Source organism: Schistocerca serialis, chromosome 1 (assembly GCF_023864345.2).
Source record: "Schistocerca serialis cubense isolate TAMUIC-IGC-003099 chromosome 1, iqSchSeri2.2, whole genome shotgun sequence".
Taxonomy (NCBI): Eukaryota; Metazoa; Arthropoda; class Insecta; order Orthoptera; family Acrididae; genus Schistocerca; species Schistocerca serialis.
The window spans coordinates 154,402,471-154,425,369 of record NC_064638.1 but is presented as its reverse complement, the minus strand read 5'-3'; the positions used below and the strand labels follow the sequence as shown (position 1 = coordinate 154,425,369).

The following is a 22,899-nucleotide window of genomic DNA, read 5'->3' as shown; positions in this document are numbered from 1 at the left end:
TATGCCCTATAAATGTTCGTTGCACGTTTTAGATATCCTCGGAAATGCCATTTTCGACTATGTTATGATGATTTGAAAATGGTTCTCGGCCGGAAACTAGTCATAGAGTGAGTAAAAAGTAAAAATTTGTAACTGTCAACTGGTTGTTCGTTCTAATGATTAACAGAGTTTGCCGACCCAAGCTACTACAGCATGCTGGAAGTTCGTTAAGCATCAGTGTTTCGCCGGAACTGCGTCATTGTTCTTCCAAGGATTCCCATTCAAGTTGCCCGACCTCTTCGTAAGGGCTGCACCGCTTTGCCGCGATCCTAGCAGCGCGTCTATGAATTCGTTGGATGTCCTCTGACATGCGTACCTGATAAGGACCCCAGACACTGTCTTCTATCCCTGTTCCAGACTATTGCCTACGTCATACGCCAACGTTAAGAGCAAGGGAACCTACATATGCGCAACCCCGCCCTACCTCGCAATAAAACCCGATTGAGTATCTCATTCCTCTTATCGCATGACTCGCTACACATTCTAGAACAGAACTTCCTATTTTGGCAGCAGCAATTTTGTGAACGAACGTTCAGTTGCGGTGCAAAGCCGCTTAATTTCGATAAAAGAAAAAAAAAAAGGTTCTGCAGTCACGATTTCACCGCCTGCGGAACGAGTACTTACTGACTGCCGAAAGCCCCCTTCGCATCCTTAAGTATACAGTACAGCTTGGAGGCACGCACGCTGCTCGTTTAAGTACAAGTCTTGAAAGGTGAAGCCTCATTGTTCGGTGGTACGCGACACGCAAGCGATGGCCGCTTCATCTTCCTCTCGTTAGTTTGGTATTCGACCGGAGTGCAGGCGATAATCCGTAATCCACAGCCGACGCAGCCTGTAATTCGACACAGCACCCGGCAGCTGCAGCGAGAGAACGATAGACAGGGTGCCCTTGTTGGAGTGGGGCTATGCAGCTCCGAGAAATCCTGCTCTCTCAGAGTTCCGCGTGTCCACGCCGCGCGCGCTGCCAGGGTAACAATGACAGCTAGCTGCCGAACATTCGTGTCTGAAATTTTATCGAATTACAATTCAGATAAATCACCTAAAGCTACACACTTATTCTGGATGCAACCGTCTGCCGTTACTGGAACGGTACTAAGCGCGTGTTAAGTGACTTACAACATTACACATTCTACTTACCTGGCGATTGCCATTCGGCTGAGAGTACCCCCGTAAATATCATTTCACCGTCCTATTGCTCCGTTCCCAGAAAGTCGCAGTAGACTCCAAGGATAAAGACTTCCACCAAACACGCTGCTGAGTGAATACATTAAGATCCCCGGTCTACCGCTAGGTTGATTGCCATCTGTTGGAGTTTCCGGCAGTTGGGTAATACCAAAGAAAGCAGGTGTTGGCAGATGTGAAAATTACCGAACTATCATTTTAATAAGTCACGGTTGCAAAATACTCACGCGAATTCTTTACAGACGGATCGAAAAACTGGTAGAAGCCGACCTCGGGGAAGCTCAGTTTGGATTCCGTAGAAATATTGGAACACGGGAGGCAATACTGACCCTACGACTTATCTTAGAAGATAGATTAAGGAAAGGCAAACCTACGTTTCCAGAATTTGTAAACTTAGAGAAAGCTTTTGATAATTTTGACTGGAATACTCTCAAATTCTAAAGGTGGCAGGGGTGAAATATAGGCAGCGAAAGGCTATTTACAATTTGTACAGAAACCAGATGGCAGTTATAAGAGTCGAGGGGCATGAAAGGGAAGCAGTGGTTGGGAAGGGAGTGAGACAGGGTTGTAGCCTCTCCCCGATGTTATTCAATCTGTATATTGAGCAAGCAGTGAAGGAAGAGTAGGAATTAAAATCCATGGAGAAGAAATAAAAACTTTGAGGTTTCCGATGACATTGTAAGTCTGTCAGAGACAGCAAAGGACTTGAAAGAGCAGTTGAACGGAAAGGACAGTATCCTGAAAGGAAGCAAAACGAGGATAACGGAATGTAGTCGAATTAAGTCGGGTGATGCTGAGGGAATTAGATTAGGAAATAGACACTTCAAGTAGTAAAGGAGTTTTGATATTTGGGGAGCAAAATAACTGATGATGGTCGAAGTAGAGAGGAATTAAAATGTAGACTGGCAATGGCAAGGAAAGCGTTTCTGAAGAAGAGAAATTTGTTAACAAGAAGAGAAATTTGTTAACATCGAGTATAGAGTTAAGTGTCAGGAAGTCATTTCTGAAAGTATTTGTACGGAGTGTAGCCATGTATGGAAGTGAAACATGGACGATAAATAGTTTAGACAAGAAGAGAATAGAAGCTTTCGAAATGTGGTGCTACAGAAGAATGCTGAAGAATAGATGGGTAGATCACCTAACTAATGAGGAGGTATTGATTAGAATTGGGGGGAAGAGAAATTTGTGGCACAACTTGACTAGGAGAAGGGATCGGTTGGTGGGGCATATTCTGAGGCATCAAGGGATCACCAATTTAGTATTGGAGTACAACGTGGAGGGTAAAAATCGTAGAGGGAGACCAAGAGATGAATAGACTAAGCATATTCAGAAGGATGTAGGTTGCAGTAGGTACTGGGAGATGAAGAAGCTTGCACAGGATAGAGTAGCATGGAGAGCTGCATCAAACCAGTCCCTGGACTGAAGACCACAACAACAACAACAACAACAGGTAAGAAACACTGAGGTGTCAAAAGTAGTGGGATCGCGATATGCACATGTATAGATGGCGATAGCATCGCGTTCACTAGCTATAAAAAGACAGTGCATTGGGGGAGCTGTCATTTGTACTCAAGTGATTCATGGCCGCAGTACGGGGATTAACATACTTTGAACGCGGATTGGTACTTGGAGCTAGATGCATGGGACATTCAGTTTCGGAAATCGTTGGAGAATTCAATATTCCGAGAGCCACAGTGTTAACAGTGTGCCGAGAATACCAAATCTGAGGCATTACCACTCATCACGGACAACGCAGTGGCTGACGCCCTTCACTTAACGACCGAGAGAACAGGCGTTTGCGTAGAGCTGTCAGTGCTAACAGACAAGCTACGCTGCGTGAAATAACCGCACAAATCAATGTCGGACGTGCGACGAACGTATCCCTTAGGACAGCGCAGTGAAATTTGGCGTCAATGGGCTACGGCAGCAGGCGACCGGCGCGAGTGCCTTTGCTAACAGCACGACGTCATGTGCAGCGCCTCTCCTGGGCTCGTGACCACATCGGGTGGGCCCTTCGCGCCTGGAAAACTGTGGCCTGGTCAGATGAGTCCCGGTTTCAGTTGGTATGGCTGATGGTAGGGTTAGAGTGTGGCGCCGACCCGACGAAGACGTGGACGCAGGTTGTCAACAAGACACTGTGCATCCCGGTGGTGGCTCCATAGTAATGCGGGCCCAGTTTACATGGAATGGATGGGTCCTCTGGTCTTACTGAACCGATTGTTGACTGGAAATGGTTATACATGAAATTTATTCGCAATAGCGAATATGAACAATTTCAACAGTGAAAATTTGTGCAGGAACGGGACTCGAATCCGGATTTCCCCGCTTATCGCAAGAGGTCACCTGACGATTAAGCTAACCGGGCACGACTCATGGCCGACGCAAACTTCGACATTCTAGTATAAATCGTGCCAAAAAGAAAGGTCTGATAGCAATAACATGATATATTAATAGCAATGTCATTAGATAATATTTAAAAAAATAATGATAATGCAATTTATACTAGATTCTGCACTCACAGAAATTTCTTAGCCGATTTTGGTGCAGGTCGGAGAGGAAAGAGAGAGAGAGAGAGAGAGAGAGAGAGAGAGAGAGAGCAGAGTTTTGAACTGCATTGCGTCGGTTCACGATTGTGTTCAGGGGGAATAATGTCTGATTACGCAAAGGTGGCTTGAGCCTGACATTTAACCTGGATTGCCTTCACGCAGTCTGATTATTCGATACAAATACCTAAGGGACCTAACTGAACATTTAAAAAAAAAAAAAAAAAAAAAAGGAAATGGATCCACGAAAGTGGGTTTTGATAATGGCTATCAAATGTGAGATTGAATACATTAAGCCGGCCGTAGTGGCCGAGCGGTTCTAGGCGCTACAGTCTGGAACCGCGCGACTGCTACGGTCGCAGGTTCGAATCCTGCCTTGGGCGTGGATGTGTGTGATGTCCTTAGCTTAGTTACGTTTAATTAGTTCTAAGTTCTAGGCGACTGATGACCTCAGAAGTTAAGTCGCATAATCCTGAGAGCCATTTGAACCATTTTTGAATACATCAGTAGCCTTCCGAAAACAACCGAGATACCGCAATAAAGAGCTGACCTGTAACGTAGTTAGCGTACAGCAAATGACCACTGAGGTTACTTAAAGAAAAGAATAGAAAGAAAAAGATTTCATTATGACTCATCAATATAATTTAAAAGAATCCATACCACTGAACATGAAAAAATATCTAAGGAACATAAAACTAACATTTGATATTTCTTTCACAAGAATGTACTGTTTTGTCTGTCCAATATTTTCTTGAAATTAGATGTCCTTGCGTGCGCGTATTTCGTTGCGTCACACGGTTTTTCGGAGCGTCTTATCGAAGATTTATATTTTTCAGTACACAAAATATAGTATAACTTGTGGCGATGCTACACTGCACTTCTTCACATGTCGGCAACGAAACAGTAAAAGGTAATCAAGTCTGTAGAACAACACATAACAGAAGATAGATTTTTGTCATTCGTATGTTTCGCATCGTATTACGATCGAACACTGCGGCAATGATTTATATATCTGCGCCCAGTGGGTCATAGTGTTTATTTGAACCAGTTAATGCCGGACGCGCGTCTTTGTGTAGTCGCACATTACAAAAATGTAACATTTTACCAACTACAGCTCGATGGATGTTCTTCTCTTTTATGACAAACATTTTATGTACAGAGCATCTGAAAGCCATTAATATTACAACATGTCGTCAACCACGTGTCTGCAGCCTCTACTCGTACATCCATTATGTATATTTCCGTACAGGCGAGACATTTCACTTGAAACTTGCTTGCCCAGTGTCGGGGGATAAATATGATTTTGCAGGGCCTGTGTTGTTCCGAATTATGCACGCATGTCCTAAGGAACTTTGCATTGTAAGTCGAAAAAACACAGGCACTACAATATCAGAAGTGGTTGTATTCGGCTACTTGCAGACCAATTGCAGCCATTCATAGACATCATCTTCCCAAACAAAGATGGAATTTTTGTGAATGACAATGCGCCATGTTACTCGGCTACAGCTATTCACGATTGGTTTGAAGACCATTCTGGACAATTTGAGCGAATGATCCGGCCATCCACATCGCCCCACATGAATCCCATTGAATATTTATAAAACACAATCGAGAAGTCAATACGTGCGCAAAATCCTGCACCGGCAACACTCTCGCAATTATGGACGGCTACAGAGGTAGTATGGCTTAATATTTCTGCAGTGACCTCCAGCGGCTTGTTTAGTTGCTGGACTACGCTGGGCAAATGGAGATCTGAATGATATTAGTAGGTATGCCATGACTTTTGCCACTTCAGTGTGTGGCTCCTGGCCTACAGGGAATTGACTGCCGCTTGGTGGGGTGGCTGACACCTGACGCGGTAAGGGAGGAATACTAGCGGAGACGAATAGGGGAATCATTCTAACGACAGACGTAAGCGACTTGGATGAAAGACAGAGTGTTATGCCCGGCTCTTGGAATCGAACATCTCTGCAGCGGCGAAATTGGTCGGCTACTCGCGTGTTACTGCTGTGAGCATCCGTGGAAAGTGGTTGATGGACGTTGAAACCACGAGTCCTCATCACAGGACGTGGAGGTCGGAGGGTTACCTGCTCTTACATAGGATACGCGTCGATTTGTGGCGGATGTGACGACAGAGTAGCAAGGTGATACAGTCACACGTTTTTCGGAACACACCGTACAGCACTGTTTTTGAACACGGCGGTCCGCAGGATATGACTGTACGAGTTGCCAACTTGATCAGACGACATCGTCAATTAGGATTGCGCTGGGGACCGTCGAGATTGTACCGTGGATCAACGGAAACGTGTTACGCGGTTCGATGAATCACTTTTCTTGTAACTCCAGGTAGATGGGCTTGACTAGATACGTCCGTCATAAAGGCGAACGGCCACTGGAGACACGCACCAAGTTAAGGGCGCATGTCGGTGGGAATAACAGTACTCTGCAATGGAGGACTTCGACGTGGGCATCCGTGGGATCTGTGGTGGCGATCGAAGACACGGAGGCAGATGTGGACTAGGTGAATGATGTTGCAGATCACCTGCATCCATTCGTGCTTGATATATTCTCTGGCAGCGATGGCATCTTCCAGCAGGATAACAGTCAAAGTCACGAGAACAGAATCTTGCTACAGTGGTTTGACGCGCAACTCACGTTGACGTGTGGGCCACCAAATTCGCCTGATCTGAACTCTGTGGAAGATGTCTGGGGCGCTAGGGGGCGCAACATCTGCGCCCACCGGGCCGCAATTACGGGAATTGCTTGACCAGTGCGTAAACATCTGGTGCCACGTATCTCCGCAAACCTACACATGATTGTTGCATCCATGCCATTCAGAAGACGCGACTTAAAATTTGCGAAACCAGTTGTGTGGGACTGCAGTCAACTTGAATAAATAAAGCTACAGGCGGACTATTGAACTCGTCATTGATTTTAACACCTGTATTTAAACAGGTGTGTACTGTATAAATTTCCAGTCAAACATGTATAAGAAAATAACATCCGCATCGCTGGATGGGACATCTGCAGAGTCCAAAATGCAAAGTAGGTGAGTTTACAGTTCTATTAATGTCTCGGTCATACTTGTACCTTGGAAAATAAAGAGCTTTGAAAACGAAAGGATCACTTACGGTAGCCTCGTATGTGAAACAGCATGTTGGAAGTGCAGATCTGGATTGTCCGTCCGCAAATTAGGACCAGAACGTACACACCACACAGAAGTGGGCCCAAGATACAGTTCCTTCTTGTGCGACTTATTTGTCTCGAAACGAATTTTACCGGCTTTGCCTCCGATTGGCTCTCGCAAAGCAAAGACTTGTAGCTCCGCTAGAAACACCACGGGAGATTGCCTTGAGATACTGTGGGAGCCGGTGAGACTATTGGTGCCTAGCAGGGCTGCGATACTTTGGTACGAACACAGAAGGCAGTCAGGAGACTGTGAGCAGCCAAGACAGTTCTAGTTTCATATTTCTGATTATATTCGCATGCTGCTCACCGTATATGGAGACTGAATAACATACGGGATAGACTACGACCCTGTGCCACTCCGCTACTGCTTGCTTTCTCGTCATTGTATGCCCGCAGTCTGTACAAGCAGTAAATACCATTACGCTTCCTGTATTTCATCTATCATAATTTCAGAATTTTAAAGAGGATAGTACATTCAGCATGACGAATGCTTTTATTGTATATCATACATCGTTATGAACACCCGTTCTGTGAAAAAAGTAATAGTGGTAATGATACGCGCTACTACTCTGGTGCTCGTTCCACGCCACCGACGGAGCTACACAGCAGTGCCTGGGGGCCGCGTGGAGTGTGCAGTGGGAGTGTAGCTGTGGTTAGCGCGGCCTGCACCCTCCCGGATATTGCAGCCTCCTCCCTGCGCTGCCTGCGTGCGGTAGTAAACTTGGGGGAAGCCTCCCCCTCACTGGCGGCGGGGCGCTCCCGCCCTCTCACAACGAGTTTGGCGCCGGCAATTCGACCGACCCCCCCCCTCCCCCTCGTCGCCCTCGTAATTAATTGTGATTTGTGGCAGCGTCCAGAGGTTAGTGCAGTGCCGTTCCGGGTTGACTTTCGATTCCCGACGGTTCTAATGTCACGCAAAGCTGGTTAGGACGGGCACACTATTCGGAAACTGCTCCTGGTCCGGTGGTTCGCCAGGGAACCTATCGCTTCTTCCGAAGCCGGTCTCCCAAATGCTTCTGCTGACGCAGTGTACCTCTAAGCTCGTATTGTGCCAGTCTCGTCTTCAGTTATTAAAACAATCTATAATCACAATTATTGCTTGGTATTTTTCCTTCTTAACTGCCAGACGCGTTTCGCTGTATTCGTGAAGATTCACAGTCCAGAATCGGTAGGCCAATGAGGCAATATCCGCTCGAACATTGTGGCAATCACCCTACGGACCCACCAGGTTGAAGATATCCGTTTGGTAAAACACTGTGTCATGCTGCATGAAGAAGTCCGTAACTGCCTGCCGCACATCATCTTCCGACAACGATTGTCGGCCGTTCAAGTGCTTTTTCTAAGGAACCGAAGGCGTGATAATCGCACTGGGAGAGATCAGGACTATAGGGCGGGTGCTCGGGTTTCTGTCACTTTGGTTGGTGGCGTAACTTTTGCGTCGATGTGGTCGTCCGTTATCATGAACCGGCAGCACCTCTTGTCGAGCACTATCCCTCAATGGTAGTTTCCGACAGACGTGCTGCCCCACACACACATTCTTCGTTCCCCGATCGGTGTTTGTCTCTTCGGCAGCCAAGGGAAGAATAACAGCGCATGGGTGCTATTTGGCCACATTCGTTAATAAGGTCGCCACATTACACGTTCCCGCATTTACCGCACTCACGACGAAAAGACAGGAACACCACACTAGTCCCTTGCCTGCACTTCGGTCCTTACATACCCGCATCGGAGTCGTGCCACGTTGCATTACGTTGCAGGAGCGTCTTCCAACGGAAACTTTTGGAGCGGCACTTATATATGATTAACTAAGGAAAATGCCACGCCTAGAGAAGAAGGCATAATCCTTATCACTTCAGGCAGGGGACTTACTTTCATAGTCTCGGAAGTGTTATTGAATTTAGCATATGCTAAAATTCAGAAGTAAGTAAGAAACACGTATGTTTAAGAGTCGACATAGGAGTGTCAAGTTTCTCACTTTAAAATAGTTTGGGGCAAGCATTGTAGCAAACATAACACATATAGGGTGTAAAAAAAAGAAAGGTATAAAACATTTTAAAATTTTAGAGGAGACAAAACCACATACTATTTTTTTATGTGACAAAACGTCGCAGCAGCACCATTTTCCCACTAACAAGAGTCAATGAAGATCTGACTTAAATAATATTGAGAGACGGTGTTCAAACAGAGATTTTGCTGGCCTCCTATCGATTTGCTTTTGTGGCAGAGGGAGGGGGGGGAGGAGGGGGGAGGGATGAAGTGTTTGACTTATGAGACACCGCTAGATACTGCAGAAGAACTTGTTCCCCGTTTGGCTGAAGTTGCAGCCATTAGTCGTGAAACACCTGGTTGTTTTTAGTGTGTTCGACAATCATTAGCGCTCAGATACCTGTTGTCCATTAATGTAAACTGCCGACAGTTTCAGCAACATTTCTAAAAGAATATTCATCACACTGTCTCTGAACATGACTAAGAGTCAAAATTTTCACAGACGCTCTCTGAAGACGGTGTGCATCTGTGACGTTTTTTTTACATAAAAAGCGTTTGTTTTTATCTCGTCTAAACACTAAAAAAAATTGTACGCGCACTTTTTTTACACCGTTTATATAGTATGTCTGGCTATCTATCACACACACACACACACACACACACACACACACACACACTCTCTCTCTCTTCGCCGGCAGGGCGACCTTTCAAGTGCAGCGGCCGCTCAGTACTAAATTCCGTTCCATCAACAGGTGTTCTGTGACCTGTGACCTGGCCACAGAGCCGCTTACACGGAGGGGATCAGTACTACGCCACGCGCTCCTAGGGCATCACCAGAAAGCAAACTGACCAATCGGATATTCGGTGACGAATTTTTGGAGTCCCATTGCGAGGCTCAGCGTCCTGGAAACATGCAATTAACATTGTAAACAAAACTTCACTATGCTCGTGTATGATCACCATTCTGTCGGCTGAAATAATCCTATGTAGGAATGAACAGCGATAACGCAAGCATCGAAGGTGAGCTCCGTTCGCCCATTGGATCCAGGACGCAGACAAATAACGTGCTCAGGATAATGTGATGTTTTTTGACTTCCAGAAATTCGTCTACACATTCCCGCTCCGTAGCTTGATAAGGAAACAAATTACTTACAGAATATCGGGGAAAAATCTAATTCTGCATCAGTCAACAAGTTTTTGCTCCTTCCACCACGGTTTTCGAAGGTTGTACTATCATTATCAGAGAAAAAGTTTTACATGCCGGTAGCTGTTTCTAGTTGCAAGCATCGGCGATTTCTTGCAGTAGCGACGTTATATATGCTACACAAGTTGGACAATTACGAGGGCTTGTCAGAAAATAATGACTCGTATTTTTTTCTGTTCCATTAGGTTAGTAATGTAGCAGTCGTGAATTTGGCGTACTCCCTCAAACCACGTACTACAGCCCATTCCAGCAACAGCGTCTGTCATTAACAGATGGGATCTCTGTATTGGTTTAGAAACTGGCCGATTTTGACGTCCATATACGTCAGCGTTCTGTGATAGTATTCCTTACTGCGCAAGGTGAAACGCGCAACCGTTTTCATGAAAGGCTGAAGGAGGTGTATGGAGTGGCTACGCTGGGCGTCAGAACGGGTAGACGGATGCTGAAGGGCGAACACAGCTGGTCACTGCCACACACCGAGCGAGGTGGCGCAGTGGTTTGCACACTGGACTCGCATTCGGGAGGACGACGGTTCAATCCCGCGTCCGGCCATCCTGATTTAGGTTTTCCGTGATTTCCCTAAATCGCTCCATGCAAATGCCGGGATGGTTCCTTTGAAAGAGCACGGCCGACTTCCTTCCCTAATCCTATGAGACCGATGACCTCGCCGTCGCGACTGCAGTGGCTTCACGCAACATCCAGCGTGCCGACCGAATCACCCGTGTCGCCCTGGCAGCGAGAGTCGTGTCGCCAGTTATCAATCAGTAAAGGCCCGTGTCGACTGTTGGTAATATGATTTGTTATGTGGAAACACGCCAGGAACAGCGACAGCATGAAATCATCAGGAGGAGTTCAAAGTGCCGACAGCAGTTCAGTTATCAAAATGACTGAGCGTAGGGAGTTAAAAATAATGATCCAGCAGCTCCTTATGAATCACATAATTCCTAGTCAGTGGTAAGCTGCGCTTGAGGTGGTACGAAGAGCGACTCCAGCGGACAGTGGATGACTGTAAACGAGTGATTTGGAGTGATGGATCACACTGTACCCTGTGGCAATCCCATGGAAGGGCCTTGGTTTGACGAATGTCCGGAGAACGTTACATGCTGTCGTGTCCAGTGCCAGCAGTGGAAGGTGGTATTACGGTATGGGGGTATTTTGCGTGGTTAGGGCGCGGTCTCCTAATTACGCTGAAGAAAACACTGTACGCTGAGGGATATCAGCACATTTGACAACATTCTGTACTGTGTACAGATTAACAGTTCGGAGATGACTATTGATTGTATCAGTATGAGAATGCAGCCTGTCATAAGGCAGCATCCATCAGGCAATGGGTTGTGCACAATGACATTCCTGAAATGGATTGTCAGCGCAAAGTCCCGACCTGAATCTAATGCAACCCCTAGGGAATGAGTCAGAACGTCGACTTCGCTCCAGACATTATTTCATTCCCTAGTTTCGGTCCTTGAGGTAAAATGGTTGGCCATTCCTCCACAAACATTCAGATACCTCATTGAAAGTGTCCCCAGTAGAGTTGAAGCAACCATAAAGACGAAGGGTGAACACTCCACATGTTAATGCCCACTAACAGGTGTTCGGATACATTTGATCAGGTAGTGTATATGCTTCTATACGAGCCTTTAATTCTCATGCCTTACCTGACATGGTGGCAGTAGGATCGTTCCGCAGACTGTCGCAAATGCCGTTTCTGTAAACTTTTTGATTACTGTTCCGCGAAATAAACGTCGTCTTCCCTCGAGGGATTCCCATTTTAGTTTGTGAAGCATCTCCGTTACGCTTGTCTTCTTTTCGAACCTACTGGCAGCGAATCTAGCAGCACGCCTCTGAATTGCTTCGATGTCTTCTTTAATCCGACTTGGTGGAGATCCCAAATACTCGACCAGTACTCAATGATATGTCGCCCAAGCGTTCTGCACGCCGTCTCTCTTATAGATGAACTACTCTCTCCCAGAATTCCCCTAATGAACCGAGGTCGAGCGTTCGTTCTCCCTACAACTGACCTTCCGTGCTTGTTCCTTTTAATGTCGCTTTGCAACGTTACGCCTAGATATTAAATAGCGTCGACCACGCCAAGCAGCACACCATTAATACAGTGTTCGAAATTTACATAATTGATTTTCCTAGTTACCTGCAATAAATTACATTTAGAACAAGCTATTCTCAAGCGTAGGAGAAGCTACAGCTGGGTAGACAAATATCAGTCCAGCAATTCGTGTTGCGCTAATTGCTCAGGACATTCCTATGTTCACATTGTGCAGGGAGGCAACTGTAGATGTTTTTCAGAGCACCATCATCGACTGTTCTGTGATTTCACTCACTCCGCTAAGTGCAGTCAAGCTTGATCAGAAGAGAAGAGAAGAGCACTTCAGATTCAACCTCTCCATCGTGTACAGACTGCAATAGGCAGCTGCAGTACTGACCTACAGCGACAGTATCTGAATCGGTCAGACAACGCAGTATCCTCACGTAAGGCTTTTGATAAAGGAATTTGATAAAATATTCATCTCATTTCTTTGACAATGATCTTTGACGTAGCGAAAAAATCGGTATTATACTGTCATCAAATACTTCGTCGTAGTTCCTTCAGAAGGGCTGGCATGTACTAACAGAAGAACTGCACGATATCACCTTACAAATTGCTATTTTTAATGCTGTTAATTTCATAGTTCCCAGTCACTAACCGAGCCATTGATTTCCCTACACGAATGCGAAATGTAATTGAACCATCCCTCCTCCTGTTAATGTCAACATATAATAATAAAATCGGCAGTGTTATGTACAGTTGGTAGTAGCCGAGTCGTAACGGTATCATTAAAATCGTTCGACATGATAAGTTAACAGTGACCTGATGTGTTTACGTTTCAAAGGAACAGATTATATCCGCGTGCTCGCCAAGTACTTTCTGATGCTTTAGGCCGATTGTAGCTTCATATCATGAATTTCTTTACGCGTTTCAAGTTCATTCTAATACATTCGAAATTAAGCACGATTTTTACATTCTTGGACATTAGTTGCTATTTATTCTTATGGATGACTTTTTGCCCTTGTCCGTGCTTCTATACCTTGCGTGTACTTATCAAGTTTCTCTTTCAGGGCTGCAACATTTAGTCCTCTACATGTCCGGCTGTGACGCTTTCTTTTGTTTGTGTCTATCTCGATCTACAGCTAACACATGTTCCACAGCTTTTAGCGCAAAAGTTCAATTCCTATTCACTTTCAACTGCCACTGATTCATCATCAATGAATCACATTGAGCTAATTCTCTGTCATTGACAAATAACAACAGTTCTTTAATTCCGGCTGGCCGGAGTGGCCGTGCGGTTCTAGGCGCTACAGTCTGGAGCCGAGCGGCCGCTACGGTAGCAGTTTCGAATCCTGCCTGGGGCATGGATGTGTGTGATGTCCTTAGGTTAGTTAGGTTTAAGTAGTTCTAGGGGACTGATGCCCTGAGATGTTAAGTCCCATAGTGCTCAGAGCTATCTTTAATTCCGTTGTGAGTGAACAAATAAACATCAGTGGTGACAATGAACAACCCTTGCATGTATCCTGGTTTTGACTTCTTATATCTGTCAAGACAGACGGTTGTAATTCGCTTTGAAGAAAAAGAGTGGATTTCCATCTCCTTGCATAAAAAGGGAAAAACATTTTATTGTATCTCAGATAATAAAACACTTTTACATATTTATAGTGCCACAGTTAGCTCCGAAATATTACTTTCTCATTTTGAATGTGCTTCCCCACCCCATTTATACAACACCTAATGTTTCGAAGTTTGTTTATCCCTGTGGTACATGGTTTTTCACTGCAGTGGTCAGCTCTTAATGGCCAGTCATGAGGCTGTAAATGTACGCTTGGCACAACAGCGGTGGGGAGTGCCCACTGCAGTGGGCCGTGTGCGTTTGCAACTTCAGAACTGACTGAAAACGCCAAAGAAGCGACCATTAGCCGCTGACGACTGTAGTGGACGCCATGCACCACGGGGTATATACAAGTCAGCCACTTGTAGTAAACAGAAGGCGATCGTTTTCTTTTTTCTAAACTAAGGCGTGGCGCTAGATTTGATCAAATGAATTTGATGAAAAGCAACATTTGACAAAAGTTCCTTACTGCACTGAGTCAAATATATTTGACAAAGCAAGTTTTTCAATGAAATTTGATAGTCTAATACCGACCCAACTGGTGTAGCTTTTTTTTTTCGGCTGTGACCGGGACGCCACCTGCCACGCTTACGAGCAACGGTCGGCGACCGCAGCCCGCCTACAGGGGTTCTGGTTCGTGCGTACACCTTCTGAAAAGTGGAACAATTATTAGGCGGTAGGAAATAAGGGGTGATGGAGGTGTCGGCAGTGCGGCCTGAGACAATGTGCCTGTGCGCCGACGTTAGAGTGGCATTCTACGAGCCCTTTGGTCAGGAATGCAGATCACAAAGAATAGGCTGCCGCTTTTAGTCGTAATGGGTTCGCTGAAAAGCTCCGAGCGCAGAAGCTGTCGCCGTGTTTAAAGCACTCCCAGCTACCAGCGCCGCAGAGCTTACGCGCTCGTTCTGACAGGGGAAGCTCCCCTCAGGTTTAGTGGTAAGATGGCTCAGTGGATAGCCCGTCAAAAATTGAACACAGATCAAGCACGAAAGCAGCAAGAAGGGGTTCTGAACTGTGAAAAAAGAAGCAAAATGGAAGCAGTAAACGGTCCAAGCTCAAGATTTGCAGATCGAGCGATCCACAGGAACACGGCGTCACGGTTGGGTGTCACGGTAGATCCGTTTTCAAACCTCTCTCGTGCCCCATTTTTGCACAAATTTATGTATCTGTCCGTCGGGTCAAAAAATGGTTCAAATGGCTCTGAGCACTATGGGACTTAACTGCTGAGGTCATCAGTCCCCTAGAACTTAGAACTACTTAAAGCTAACTAAGGACATCACATACATCCATGCCCGAGGCAGGATTCGAACCTGCGACCGTAGCGGTCTCGCGGTTCCGGACTGTAGCGCCTAGAACCGCTCTTCTGTAGTCTTGGCAATTGCCCTACTATACATTCATTATAGATTGAGTCGTGTGGTAAGAATATATTATCGTCGCAAGTAAATGTGTTGAATAGTGACTGCAGGCGAGATGCCTCATAGACCTCTCACAGAAATGAAAACAACAAATAAAGGGGTACGAACTATGTTACCAAGAAGGAATTCAAGAGTCAAAACTTCCAAAACGGAACACAAGAGGCGTAACATGTGGTACTTGTGTAGAACAAATAGGAGGTACGTATGTTTGGAGGTCCCTTCGTTATACGCTCCTGTTGGAAACGGATGTTACATCACTATACAGACACAAATTTGAATACAGTGAATTTACACGTTTGTGACCAGACGGAGAGTTTGTAATTTAGTGAAAAAAAGTGAGGCTAGAGGCAGATTTCAACCGGAATCTCCCTCTTCACAGTCCAACACCATGTGACCACGTGACCACGTCGTCACGGTAATTCAGTGTCGCTCGGTGTTGCATATGTCGATCTTGGACCGTTCACTGTTTTTATTTTGCTTTTTTTCCACAATTTAGTATTCTTTCTTCCTCTTCTCATGCTTGATCTGTGTTCGGTTTTTGACAGGCTATCCAATGGGCCATCTTACCATTAAATCTGAGAGGGGTGCGATGGAAAGTTTCCCTTGTGAGCAATACGGCCGGCCAGTGTGGCCGAGCGGTTCTAGGCGCTACAGTCTGGAACCGCTCTACCGCTACGGTCGCAGGTTCGAATCCTGCCCCGGGCGTGGATGTGTGTGATGTCCTTAGGTTTAAGTAGTTCTAAGTTCCAGGGGACTGATGACCTCAGAAGTTAAGACCCATAGTGCTCAGAACCATTTGAACCATTTTTTTGAGCAACACGACGGCGCCAAGTCTGGCAGAACACTTTTTTGCCTGCTTTTTCTTCAGATTCTTAGCGTGGGTGCCTTTTCACCATAGGGAACTAAATTTCTCCTCCCGAAGTCATTTGCGCCTGCCACCAACTCTTCGCCAGTGTGACTAAGATATTTGACGTGTGTGTGTGTGAGAAGGATGTGGGCAATTAAAGAGAATCCCTCATTCATTCACTGCGATTAAAGTTCTCCTGAAGCAATTTAAGCGATGCCAGGACTTTTCCGACAAGGCTGCCCGACTTTCTCTCCAATTGAGGAAATGCTCCATTTCTGATGGTCTGGATGTCTACAGGTCGCTCCCTAAGGTAGGCCGTTCTGAACAGTGACCTCCGACTGGTCGGCGAATTGTTACGACATTGACCATCCAGCGCTCCTAGCGTCAAGCGTTGACGGTACTGTTACAGTTCTCCGCGTCTCCCCTCTTGTTAGATTTGGAGCTCTACGCTGGAGGGTTCCAGCTTTCGTTTAAAGACCTATAAGTGACATAATCGAAACGAAGTAGTTCAGCGGTGCGACAATTCTAGTCACGGTGCAAACCTGGCTGCCCATGTACGTCGTCATACAACAGTTACGAACACTTTACAATTTTGCGTGGCTTCTTCAGTTTCCCGGCCTCATCCCGTGTCTTCACGGGGGCGGCGTATTAATGTAGATTTGGCGATGTTCGTGGTAGTGGGTGGCCGGATGCCCTCCCTGTCGCCTTAAAACACCGCCCCCCTCCTCCCGGAACCGAATTTCTGTACCCCCATTTGTCTGCGTCTAGTGTTATACCATGTGACAGTGTCAGAACGTGTCCGAAAGGTTTGCCAGTCGTGTAATTGAGGACAGCCTGGTATTCAGCAGTCGGATATGGGAAACCGCCTAAACCGCACATCCAGTCTAATTGCCGTGTCTCCCCAAATCCTCGTAACAGTTCGCAGATATCCATAAGAAAATCGTACTTTTTTCATTAAAAATTTTACGACGGCACTGATGATTTCATCGTACTGACGAATCCGGAATAATCGACTTACTGACACCATTCTTCTGCAACAACTGATGCTCGCAAAATCCATTTTCGGTTATATACGTCTCGCAAAGTGACCAGGACGTGGAAAATGGGAGAAGTTAGAGGTACTAGAATTATATATTAATATCTTCAGCTGCCGACGGGCGTTGATATATATCAACGGGGACAGGTGACAATGTGTGCCCCGACCGGGACCCGATCCCGGGATCTCCTGCTTACATGGCAGACGCTCTATCGATCTGAGCCACCGAGGGCACAGAGGATAGTGCGACTGCAGGGACTATCTCGCTCATGCCTCCCGCGAGACCCACATTCTCACCTTGTATGTCCACACACTACATTCGTAGTGTCCCTGCCCAACACACTAATTAGTCATGGAAGACATTCTTACCAAGTCCCGTAAGAGTTCGGGTAATATGTGTGCATATTACCAGAGGAAAGTCATGGCCGGTATTGCCAGAACTATATACTTATAAGTTCTCGCTATAAGTATAATTAGAGGTAATACTGAGAATTACCGACAGTCGTTCCTCCCACACACCATTCGCGAAAGGGACGGGAGAAAGGAGGGAGGTGGATGACGGTAGTAGCTTAAGGACCCTCCGCGACACTCTGTAAGGTGTCTTATGGAGTGCAGTGGCAATGTGCAGACTTACGGTAGAAATGAGACAATGTGAGATTCAGAAGGCGATCGTTATCCTCTTGGGACGCCGCGAATCGCCGCCAGGCCTAGGAGATTACACAGGGACTTGAACGTGACTGGAGATTGCGCGAAGCCCGGTCGTGGCGGCCAACCTCGAGAACGTTGTGGTGTGGAGTGGGGGAAGGTGGGACTGGTCTGCCAGCCATTAACCAATTGCGTCCAATTGCGGCGACGGGCGCGGGAATGCCGTGCCCGTCTGTGGCGCGAAGTGGCTGATGGGAATAGCTGGAGCCATACTAATTGATGAGTCTAATATTTCAATACAAAAAGTGACGGATATATTGCGTCAGTCACATATATTTTTATTTTGAGCTTCACTGCTGGTTCCATAGCTTATGCCATCAACATCAGATGGAATAAGATTTTTTTACCTTTTTGAATTTATTTGTGACTTGGGTATTTGTCTACGATTTGGTACACTACGATGTAGCAAGAAGATTGTGTGTCGTCTGCACTGACGATGAAACACTAGCTTTATTGATTTACACCAATGAAAGGTCCAGAAACTACACTCCTGGAAATTGAAATAAGAACACCGTGAATTCATTGTCCCAGGAAGGGGAAACTTTATTGACACATTCCTGGGGTCAGATACATCACATGATCACACTGACAGAACCACAGGCACATAGACACAGGCAACAGAGCATGCACAATGTCGGCACTAGTACAGTGTATATCCACCTTTCGCAGCAATGCAGGCTGCTATTCTCGCATGGAGACGATCGTAGAGATGCTGGATGTAGTCCTGTGGAACGGCTTGCCATGCCATTTCCACCTGGCGCCTCAGTTGGACCAGCGTTCGTGCTGGACGTGCAGACCGCGTGAGACGACGCTTCATCCAGTCCCAAACATGCTCAATGGGGGACAGATCCGGAGATCTTGCTGGCCAGGGTAGTTGACTTACACCTTCTAGAGCACGTTGGGTTGCACGGGATACATGCGGACGTGCATTGTCCTGTTGGAACAGCAAGTTCCCTTGCCGGTCTAGGAATGGTAGAACGATGGGTCCGATGACGGTTTGGATGTACCGTGCACTATTCAGTGTCCCCTCGACGATCACCAGTGGTGTACGGCCAGTGTAGGAGATCGCTCCCCACACCATGATGCCGGGTGTTGGCCCTGTGTGCCTCGGTCGTATGCAGTCCTGATTGTGGCGCTCACCTGCACGGCGCCAAACACGCATACGACCATCATTGGCACCAAGGCAGAAGCCACTCTCATCGCTGAAGACGACACGTCTCCATTCGTCCCTCCATTCACGCCTGTCGCGACACAACTGGAGGCGGGCTGCACTATGTTGGGGCGTGAGCGGAAGACGGCCTAACGGTGTGCGGGACCGTAGCCCAGCTTCATGGAGACGGTTGCGAATGGTCCTCGCCGATACACCAGGAGCAACAGTGTCCCTAATTTGCTGGGAAGTGGCGGTGCGGTCCCCTACGGCACTGCGTAGGATCCTACGGTCTTGGCGTGCATCCGTGCGTCGCTGCGGTCCGGTCCCTGGTCGACGAACACGTGCACCTTCCGCCGACCACTGGCGACAACATCGATGTACTGTGGAGACCTCACGCCCCACGTGTTGAGCAACTCGGCGGTACGTCCACCCGGCCTCCCGCATGCCCACTATATGTCCTCGCTCAAAGTCCGTCAACTGCACATACGGTTCACGTCCACGCTGTCGCGGCATGCTACCAGTGTTAAAGACTGCGATGGAGCTCCGTATGCCACGGCAAACTGGCTGACACTGACGGCGGCGGTGCACAAATGCTGCGCAGCTAGCGCCATTCGACGGCCAACACCACGGTTCCTGGTGTGTCCGCTGTGCCGTGCGTGTGATCATTGCTTGTACAGCCCTCTCGCAGTGTCCGGAGCAAGTATGGTGGGTCTGACACACCAGTGTCAATGTGTTCTTTTTTCCATTTCCAGGAGTGTATAAATGCCGTATATCTGGAATAGCAGATATCTCTCAACTGCCGTGGAGCACTACGGGTTTCAACGTCACTAATGTTTGCAACGCTTCCAGTGCGAAGAAATTAGCTGGCCACAAGATACTAGGCTACATCAAAGATGTTGGTATAGACAACCGTGTTCATAAGTACCTCTAGGGGTTTCAGAAGATGGCAAGTCGCATGTACGGGGCACAAAGAAACACACATCAGTGGACAGTATTTTTTCAAGTATCGATTCATCATACGCGCCGCGACGTAGCCGCACTGGGGAGCAGGCGTGTCGGACAAGCCATCCGCTGCCTACTGTCACGTTGAATTAGTTCGAACATGTAGGTAGGCAACACTGTGAACAAATTCCCAACCTGGCCTCCTGTCGCGCCATCCAAGGCAATTCATATCAGCGACTTCTGTGAATATCGCGCCCCTATTAACGATTGCTGCGTCACAAGTGGTGGCCATATTGAGCACCTGTTAGACAGAGGTTGCATTCACGGATATGTCTCGGTTTTAAACTGAGACGACAAAAGTCACGGGACACCTCATAATATCGTGTTGGACCTTCGTTTGCCTGGCGTAGTGCAGCACCTCAGCGTGGCGTGGACTCAGCCTCTGCTGCCGCCCATAACATCGAGAGTGTTAGTGGTGCAGGGCTGTGTGCACCAACTGACCTCTCCATTATGTCCCATAAATGTTCGATACGATTCATGTTGGGTAACCTGGGTGGCCAAATCATTCGCCCTAACTGTCCAGAATGCCCTTCAGGCCAATCGCGAACAATTGTAGCTGGGTGACATAGCTCATTGTCACCCGTAAAACGTATTCTCCATAGATGTTAAGTAGAACCGGTGATAAAATGGATTTGAAGTAGTTTTATGTTGTCTGACTTCTAAAGATGGTAAGATGATCAGGACCGCCCATTTCTGCTAGTACGCTGCACAGTTGTTTCCGTCGAACACAGTCGAAAGAGTTGCTATACTCCAGGGAACAAAGAATTAATGGGGTATTGAATTCCCTGTATTTTTCAATTAGCTGTCTGATACTGGGACTCCACTCTCGTTTTGTTTTATTGTGCACAAACTGAGCTTGCTCTTGTGGTATTTGTTTATTTAAGTAGGTTCTCCGGCGTTCATGGATGATATTAAGAAAAATATTTTTGGCATGTGGAATTATGACACGCTTCCGTAGTTCCTACAGTGCCATCAGCGGAAAACTAAAGTTTTTATATTCCCTCTAAACAGTAATTCCTCTTCCAAATTTCTCCTTTGTTTCCTTTACTGCTTGCTAATTGTACACCTTGAATAACAGCGGGGATAGGATAAAACCATGTCTCACGCCCCTCTCAACCACTGTTCTCCTTTCGTCCCATTTCAGCTCTTGTATCCGTAGTCTCCTTTCTGCACAAGATGTTAATAACCTCCTGCTACATTTCATCCTTGCTAGCTTCAGAATTTCAAAGAATGTAGTCTCGACAGCATTATCAAAATCTTTCTCTTAAGCTACAAACTTTATAAGTGTGGGTTGCTTTCTCCTGTTTCAATCTGCGATTACCTGATGCTCCCTTTGAAACTCTCAACAACCTATGGGTCTTTCAGTTTATGCAAAAATGTTCAAATGTGTGTGAAATCTTATGGGACTTAACTGCTAAGGTCAACAGTTCCTAAGCTTGCACACTACTTAACCTAAACGCATGGCTAATCCCGCGCGGCAGTTTATGCAGGTCCTAACTCCTTAATTTCCTTCTATTTGGAATTTTTTTCAGTTTTGATCTGCAGTTTATTGCCAGTAAATTGTATCGCAGCCCACACCAACCCCTGGGAATGTCTTGGAGTATAAAATCTGGTTTAGAAATCTCTGTTTCAGCATTAAATAATGTCTTAATCTAATTCCAAATGTTATTTTTTTGAAAATTACATGTAGAAGCGCTCGATGTAAATATAGTGTATGTTTAGTGATATTACATTAATATACCTGAAAAACTTATAAAGAATTTAATTGATTTGGAATCCGTTTTTTTTATTTAGTAGTTTTTGCCAGTCCCCTTGTTCATCACCAAAATCTCCAGCTCTCCTTGTATGTCTTTCGTATGGCCTTTCTTCAATTTATGTAGTATTTTCAACTTATTGTTTACGTTTTCAAACTTATGCCCTGTGTTTTCGATGGCAATAAATAAGATTATTTCAGACTGAGCAATACAAGATTTCGATGGTCGTTATTAAAAAAGAAGCTCTGATCACTTTTCCCATTTTGTATAATAACACAGTATTTGAAAGCAATGGAAATTTTCGAATAAACATTACACGTTTTCAAAAAGGAAAAGAAAAGAAAAAAGTTCTAGCATAGCTGCTATGGCAAATTCATGTCCCGGTTTTTTACTCAGTTATTAGTAAAAAGTAAAAGAATGGGTTACAACCAAGACCAGGCACATACCGAAAAATACCGGTTATTCAGAATTAAAATACTGGTATCAGTTTGAACAGGTCGGTTTTTCCCATCCCTTCATCCTAGTCTCTCGTCTGTTCAGGTTTACAAATTTCCCACTTTCGAAAGAGCTCAGTGTTGTGCGTTGGTTTGTTTTAGGTTACCGACAAAAGCGAACTGTCGCGAGCCGCCACTTTCAGGTGCTGTTTTGGACCCGGTGTGACGGGCGTGTTTGTGTTGCAGCGCACGTGGACAACGAGGTGTACCTGTCGCGCGCGCTGGAGAGGCTGGGCGGCAACGCGCTCGACAAGGACCAGGAGCCCGACATCGGCGCTGCCTTCATCAAGTTCGCCGTCGTCACCAAGGAGCTGTCGCAGCTCATGAAGACGCTGGTCAGTACGCCGAAACTTCCCACTTAGCTCCTAACAATAATTTTAAATAAATTATTGCATAAAATTTAGGTAGGAGATTAATTAATCAAAATATCCACGGGTGTACTGCCGGTCTACAGTGTCCAACGGGCACAATATTTCGGCGATCATACATGCCGCCATCATCAGATTAACTGACGGACTGAGCTCCTGTGAACGTGCCGGCACGGAGACCCGTACGCTGTGGCTGCTCAGAGGGAACTGGGTTCGGTCGCGGCGGCGGCCGATTTAAATACCCTCCGCCCGCGGCGCGCTCCCTCCGCTGTCCGCGCACCGCGACACGTACCAATGCGAGGCTGGCCCGTTTCTTGATTCTCTTAGCT

The 22,899-nt window shown here is 46.4% G+C and overlaps 1 protein-coding gene across 6 annotated transcripts in view; it reads left to right on the top strand.

Annotated features, from left to right (window-relative positions):
• The window catches only part of LOC126464634 (arfGAP with SH3 domain, ANK repeat and PH domain-containing protein), a 315,585-nt gene that overhangs the window by 134,827 nt on the left and 157,859 nt on the right, over window positions 1–22,899 (top strand). For all 6 annotated transcript variants that reach the window (XM_050096250.1, XM_050096248.1, XM_050096249.1 and 3 more), the window contains exon 2: window positions 22,389–22,537. In XM_050096250.1, the coding sequence (XP_049952207.1) occupies window positions 22,389–22,537 (149 nt within the window). The remainder of the gene's footprint in view (window positions 1–22,388; window positions 22,538–22,899) is intronic.